The sequence below is a fragment of the Epinephelus moara genome, chromosome 15 (assembly GCF_006386435.1).
Source record: "Epinephelus moara isolate mb chromosome 15, YSFRI_EMoa_1.0, whole genome shotgun sequence".
In the NCBI taxonomy this organism is placed as follows: Eukaryota; Metazoa; Chordata; class Actinopteri; order Perciformes; family Serranidae; genus Epinephelus; species Epinephelus moara.
The window spans coordinates 6,978,430-6,985,433 of record NC_065520.1 but is presented as its reverse complement, the minus strand read 5'-3'; the positions used below and the strand labels follow the sequence as shown (position 1 = coordinate 6,985,433).

Sequence of the window (7,004 nt, the reverse complement as noted above, 5' to 3'; positions counted from 1 at the left end):
ATAACATCGCATGATTTACAACGAGGGGATAATAAGATAAATGTGTTACTTACAGGTTGAGATTGATCCATGTCTCTTCCACCGTTTCAGTCTAGCGTGCCTTGATTGAACACTGCAAACAGTAGCTCAGTAGCTCTGCGATTGGTTTAAAAGTGTGGAGAAAATGTAAGGAGCCATACGATTGGCTGAAAGTGAACACACCTGATTAACTGATGAATCTGTCAATCAGAATCATAAATTTGATTGACAGATTTATCAGCCAATGGTGATGTTCGTTGACCTGCAACGTCAGGGGAGTCTCAAAATTCACCACACAGATTTCTTTCACAAATATAGAGAGGTTCACAAATGAGAAGCAGTTTGTAAATGCACATTCAGCGATTCGCATGATCTGTGAATTTATATTACAAGTTTGCATTAAAATTATATTTGTGAACCAGAGCGTGTGCATTTGCGAAACAGATCGTGTGCATTTCCGAATTTATATTACAAGTTTGCATAAACATTATATTTGTGAACCAGAGCGTGTGCATTGCGAAACAGATCGTGTGCATTAGTGAGTCCGAAATACAACTGTGAACCAGAGCATGTGCATTCGTGAAAAACCCTGCGTGAGTTCATTCATTATGAGACTGATCTGACCCCATAATATTCGTGGCTTTTGGGGGGACCCAGGGCACATGTTCCCTAAAGTATTTAGAACATGTAATGTCTCCCCTCCAATAAAAACATGACATGAGCAGAGGGCTATTATTTTGACTAAATTAAATACATTTCCACCATAAATCGATGCAAAAAAAGGCAAAAATTGATGCTTAAAATTTCCTGTGGTGGACCTCCAAGCCCCAATTTTATATGTGCCCTGCCCCCAGTGTTGAAACGCAGCCTACACCCTTGAGACTGACAATATATTTTACCTTGGCCCGAGCACGCTTGTTAGCGCACAGCAAAAAGCTAAATCTTTTAAGGAAAACAAAGAAGTTAAATAACAAAATGTATAAAGTGTTATTTCTGTACAAATAACACGGTGGCAAGCAGAGCTGAGAGTCGTCCTATATGCATATTCTAAGATTAAATTTTGCACTTTGCACTTTTGATGATATTAAATAACAAGTGGTAAAATTTGGACTTAGTTATGTTGGGGTCTGGTGAAAGCTGCAAAGACAGTCGATGCCAGTGTATATAAAGTTTCTTTTTCCCATGTTTAGATTTTGTCTTGCACTTAATTCTGTTTTTAGTCTTGTTTAATTTGATCTGTGTAATTACCTTTTATTCATTTAGTCATCAGTGTTCTTCAGTGACTTTGTAACTCTAAGCCTGAGTAAACTTCTTTTTTTTTTCTCCCTAATTCAGCTTTTAAAGTTTTTGAGCTAGAGATAGACAGACACAAACTGTGAACAACTCTCTGGTTTGTTTTCCCTTTTTAAATGTTTTGAAATATAAACAGTGGCTGATAAAGAGAGAAAAGACTTTTCAGACAGCAGCAGAGTGATGGAGTGAGTCAGACAGAGCAGCGAGGCTCCCTCAGCACCAATAGGTCTGCTTTTGGAGAGAGAACGGGGAGGGAAGGGGAGGAGGGGGCCCTCGGATTAAGAGGCTGAAAAATGGTTAAAACGTGTCAACGTGTAATTGCACGATAAGGCCCCCTCGCGAGGAATCCGTTGGCCCCGTTGCTATTTTCTATGGCGTCCCGGCTAATCTCCTCGCGCCACATTCGGTCTTGTGCAATCGGTCCCCCGTAATCTCCCATGACAGAACCGGGTCCAACGTCGGAGGTGAGGGTTTTTATAGGAGGAGAGGGAGGGAAATATGCGAAGGCGTGATAAACTGATGCCGATTAGCCACGTTTAGGACACCGGGAGCACGCGGGATGGGGAGGGGGGTGCACAGGGTTATGGAGTGGGAAGTGCCAGAGCAGCGGTGTCCAAGCATGTGCCAAGCACAACATGAGGAGAGGATGAAAAGTTGCAGACACATGTGTGGATGGGTCCAACCCCCAGCCTCAGTGACGGGAGCATCCTGGGCCACTGAGCTTTAATTCTGACTGATCAGTCCCAAATATCTTAGTACAAACACTGAGTCTTGCCTTAAAGTGCTCCACATATTCCTCATTTGCATAAGTTTCTTCCTACCTGAGCTGCAGCGAGGCCTGATGTCATGTGGTGTGATAATTTGATTCATCACACTTCTCAGATTATAATATCTTTTCATGGATTTGATATTTGGTGTATTTGGAGGGAAATCTCTCGACATACCTTGAGCTTTAGTGAATTGATGCTCCTCACAGTAGCTGTACAGTAAACGCTTTTTGTGGCAAAATCCGTCCATTTTTGATCCTCCAGTTTTGAATCATGAAGACTAAAAAAGTCCAACTCGAGCAATGTTTAAAGGCATTCATTTAATATTTATCACCTTTTTACTTGTAATGAGTGACAACTAAACAGTCGAGTGCCTTTTTTCTCTCCCTCGCATATTCACTTTTTTCTTTGCTCACTCTTTAAAAATGTCTTCATCTTTTAAATTCCTTTTGATCCCTCAATAAACTTAAGTATATAGATGCTCCAAAAACCTTAAAAATGAAGAGAGGTGATGCGTTCTCTTCGACACACAGACACTTTTGTGTTTTACTTGTAGGTTTCTTAGCTTTTTGTAACGTAGATGACTGGCACCCGTTTTAATTGTATTTTCAGCGATACAAATATCGCCTGACACTCTTTAGTGTCAGTTTATGTGTCTTGAAGTCTGCACAACAAATCTTTGACAGCCTTTCAATCTTGCCGTACATTTCCTTCACATCAATTAATCAAGTATCGATCACTGTAAATGTGGAATTCATGTAGGGATTAATAAGCAGCCATGGATACTGACTGCCACTGAAGTTGCTCTTTAAATGATCCCTGTCCTGTTAGCTCAGGAGATATATATATTAATGTGTGGAAAAAACAGTGACAAAACAATAATTAACATTTATTAATTATCAGTCATGCAGTAGTAAAATGCAGTTAAAAAGGTGGTGAAATGTGTCTTTTTTAAACAACCTCCACAAATTACAAAAACATATTTATGCATTGTTTCTTTAAAATGACCCCATCCTCAGAACTGTACACGTTTGTTGGCTTTAATTTAAATGTATATGTTATATTTTTATGTATTAAGGGAGTATCAATCCAATTTTTAAGAGCAAAAACAATCCCCAAAAATAAAAGCAATCTGAATTTAACTATAATAAATCCCACAGGGATCATTCAGGGCTAATAAATACCTTCAGTTTAAACAGCTGACATCCATGGAAACAGCTTTATTATATTTGATTTGCATCCACGTTGCCCTCTTGTTTTTAAGTCCAGACCCGAGTGGGAATTAGTCTGATAAAACCAGGGGTGTTGTTTGCCGGGCTTTTTGTTAGGGGTGACCCCCGGGCTGCCCCAGCTTACACCAGGACTAATCCCCATTCTCCTCCAACACAAAAACCTCCTCTCCTCGCCTTCTCCCTCCTCCTCCTCCTCTCATTCATTCCTCCCTCCTTGCCCCATCCTACCCCAGGGCCTCCAGTGATTCAGCCATCAAATTTAAAGAAGGAAATAATTTAACAACCAGGAGACTTGCACACACATAGGTGCAGGCGTTTGATGCTGAGGGAGAGGAACGGGGCAGGGTTGGAGGACCCGTGAGGTGGAGGCACAGTTGAAGTGGGCCCAGTCGAGGCCATTGACCGGCGGATACTGTTGTTGTCGGATTTACTTTTGCTTGAGATCTAAATCACTGAGGTCATGACCCTGAGGCAGGTAAATAAAAAAGAAACTTACTGGCCTGTGAGTGCACTAATATACAGACAGACCCATAACATCAACATGTGGAAGTGGATCTGAAGTAAATTTCAGATGATGCATAATCAAGTTGATGAATAATTGTGCTAGAATTTCTGCAAAAATAATAAGTTAACTGTGATAAGACAACACAGAAGCCTTCTTATCACGTAGATGATTCCATATTTGCAGCTGGCTCATAGAAAAGGCTATTTAGCTTTTGAAAGAAAAATCTTCAATACATTTTCACATTTGCAAGAATGCAAGAAACAGAGAGAGAAACAGGAATTCAATATATAACAAAACATAATTCATGAAAATGGAATTTATCCCTGTTATCAGTTTTGTTTCTTGTTTCCTTCTTCTTTGTTGCATGTGGCATTAATGAATAATAACCATGAGAGTGTAGATTTAAAATGTGGCCCCATTTTATGCAAAAAATCGGACATTATTAGGCATATATTTTCTAGCTTCCTCTCTCTGTGGAGAAAATCCTCAGCCAACAAGTGTTAGTGCAAGCTGTAAGTGACAGGCTGTCAGATAAACTGAATGTATTAATCTTATATCTGATAAACATAATTCTACAATTACAGATATCATGGATATTGTGGACAGAAAACTTAAATATAAATATCAAAAAACAAAAAATAATTACAGGAAAAAATGTAGTCTGTTTCATATACTTTTCCCAATTAAAAGACCATATTCTTACACATCACCCATTCTGATGTCCAACGTGAATTTATGTTGATGAAATGCCTATTATTAAGATTTATGTAAACTAAAAAGAGGGTAATTAGAAGGTTTAACATTTCTATCCATTAGGGGAAAAAAGATAAATATAATGTTTCAGTTAGGCTATTTTTATAGGAGAAATAATTAATTAAGAGCCTGACCGATAAATAAAAAGGGCATCACCTAGAAAACATATCTGCCTGTAATGTTCTTATTATTATTACTGTTATTATTATTATTTGTCATTTACAATTTGACCAGATTTTTTGCTACGATTTCATTAAACCCGCGTGATGCAATAAGCTTGTCAGCATTTTTAAATATATTTTAGAAATGTATTAAATGTAAACAACTATCGGAAGTACAGTTTCCATGAGCCTTTTAAACCACCTGCAAATATAAAACAAACCAACAAACCTCACACTTTTAATGTGTTAAACTCAGCGCAAAAATTGTTTGAACCCGAAAAAGAAGCTTAGTATATTGTAAATTATGTACACTTGCATTAAAGCGTTTTCAGTAGGCCTATTTATTCACAATTTACAAGATTTTACAACAACAAAAACAAATTCAAATTACACCGACTGACTCACATGTTTACAAGCATTAAAACTGGAAATCAATTTAAATTGCAGCCTAGAAACTTTTTTTTTTTTTAAAACACATCTTCCACACCGCCCTCCATTTATTATACGGTTCCCTCTTTAAACAGGTTTTCAGGATCCCTCAAACACACCGCTGGTGCCTTTTAATTCCACAGAAAAAGTCGGAAAAAAATAACCTTCAAAATGCACCAGCCTTCACGGATTATAATTTAAATCGTGTCAAAACTTGGCATGCTCTGTTCCAGAGAGCAAAAGTAAATCGGATGCGCTTTCCTTTAGCTCGGACAGACATAAATCCATCACTGAGAGAAAATAAAAATAACAATAAAAAAGTTTGTTCAAAGTGATTGCATTTTTATGGCTATAACCGCCTATAATTTACAATTCATCAGCAGCCTGCGCCCACATCTAAGTTTTTAAATATTTGGTTGTGGTTTGTAGTGCTTATAGTACATTTAGAGATTTAAATATGAGTCAGGGGAACCGTCCCGTTTACCGGAGTGGAGCCGCTGCTCTGGTAGTGCTGCGGGTGGAGCACGTGCAGTCTGCTATGAACGGGGGACTCCCCCGCCGCCTCTCCGGTCGGCAGATACATGCTGATCATGTCCCGCAGGTCCCCCGTAGGGCACGGCGGTGGTGCGCGTGCGGTGGAAACCGGGGGGCTCACGCTAGGCTCAGATTTCACAAGGGACCCCAAAGTCCCTCCGATCGCCCCGGACACTGGGGAGACACCGGAGCTTTGGTGCTGGTGAGTGTAGCCGGTGATCCCGCCGTAGCCCGGCGGAGAAGCGCTCATGTAGCTCTGAGAGTTTGAGATGGGGCTGTAAGATAAGGCGCTCATGTCATACCTGTGCACGGGCTGCGGGTTGTGCGGGTGGTGATGCGGGTGGTGATGCGGGTGCGGGTGGTGCGGGTGAGCTGCGGTGCCTGGGTGTTGCGTGTACGCCAGCTGCGCCTCCTGCATCATCGCGTGAGCCGCCGCCGCTGCAGCCGCCACCTGGCCCGAGTATGTGCCGTTTGCCCAGCCGTTCACGTGCGTGGCGTAGCCCGCATTTGCCCCCGCGTGCCCCCCACCAGGGCTCTCCAGCCGCTGCCCGCCGCCCATCCCGACACCCGCAGGTGAGCCGAGGAGCCCGCCGGCCAGAGAGTACTTGTCCTTCTTCAGCAGCGTCTTGGTCTTCCTCCGCGGCCGGTACTTGTAGTCCGGGTGTTCCTTCATGTGCATGGCCCGGAGCCGCTTCGCCTCGTCGATGAATGGTCTCTTCTCCGCCTCGGTCATCACCTTCCACTCTGCACCCAGCCGCTTGCTGATCTCCGAGTTGTGCATCTTGGGGTTCTCCTGTGCCATTTTCCTCCGCTGGCCCCGGGACCACACCATGAAGGCGTTCATGGGTCTCTTGATTCTGTCCTGGGGGACCTTACCGCCGGGCCCCCCGCCTCCTCCTCCCGCGTGTCCCCCCGGGTTGGATGGGTTGGTCTGGGGCACCACGGGGGAATGTAAGTCCGTTTCCATCATGATGCTGTACATTCACCTCGTCTTTGTAGGACAACACTTCTCAGTCAAAAACACAGAAACATTCAGGCTGGCCCGCGCGCAGCTAAACCTCCGAGGAAGAGACAGATGAAGAGTGAAAGACACGGAGGGAGATGAAAAGGTGCTCAGGATGAAATCCACTCAGAGGTAAACTTGCTCCTCACTTCCCCTTTTCGCCTTTTTTGCTGTCATCCGCGAGCGCAGCGAAGAATAGAAACCAGTTGTTTGAGCTTACTTTGGTTGAAGCTGTACTGGGAAAAGTTACCAGAGCGTGCCCGGGCCGCGCGCTTTGACAGCAGCTAAATGAGCGAGAGACGGCCAATG

At 42.7% G+C, this 7,004-nt stretch overlaps 1 protein-coding gene across 1 annotated transcript; it reads right to left on the bottom strand.

Moving 5' to 3' along the window:
• Window positions 1-2,979: 2,979 nt before the first annotated feature.
• LOC126402009 (transcription factor Sox-1a-like) lies at window positions 2,980-6,990 on the bottom strand. Its single transcript, XM_050063643.1, has one exon. It carries the CDS (start codon window positions 6,672-6,674, stop codon window positions 5,610-5,612), a length of 1,065 nt encoding a protein of 354 aa, XP_049919600.1. The 5' UTR covers window positions 6,675-6,990; the 3' UTR covers window positions 2,980-5,609.
• Between the last annotated feature and the right edge of the window lie 14 nt (window positions 6,991-7,004).

Excerpts from the sequence above, each read along its gene's own strand:
- LOC126402009 (XM_050063643.1), bottom strand. The coding sequence starts at position 6,674 with ATGTACAGCATCATGATGGAAACGGACTTACATTCCCCCGTGGTGCCC.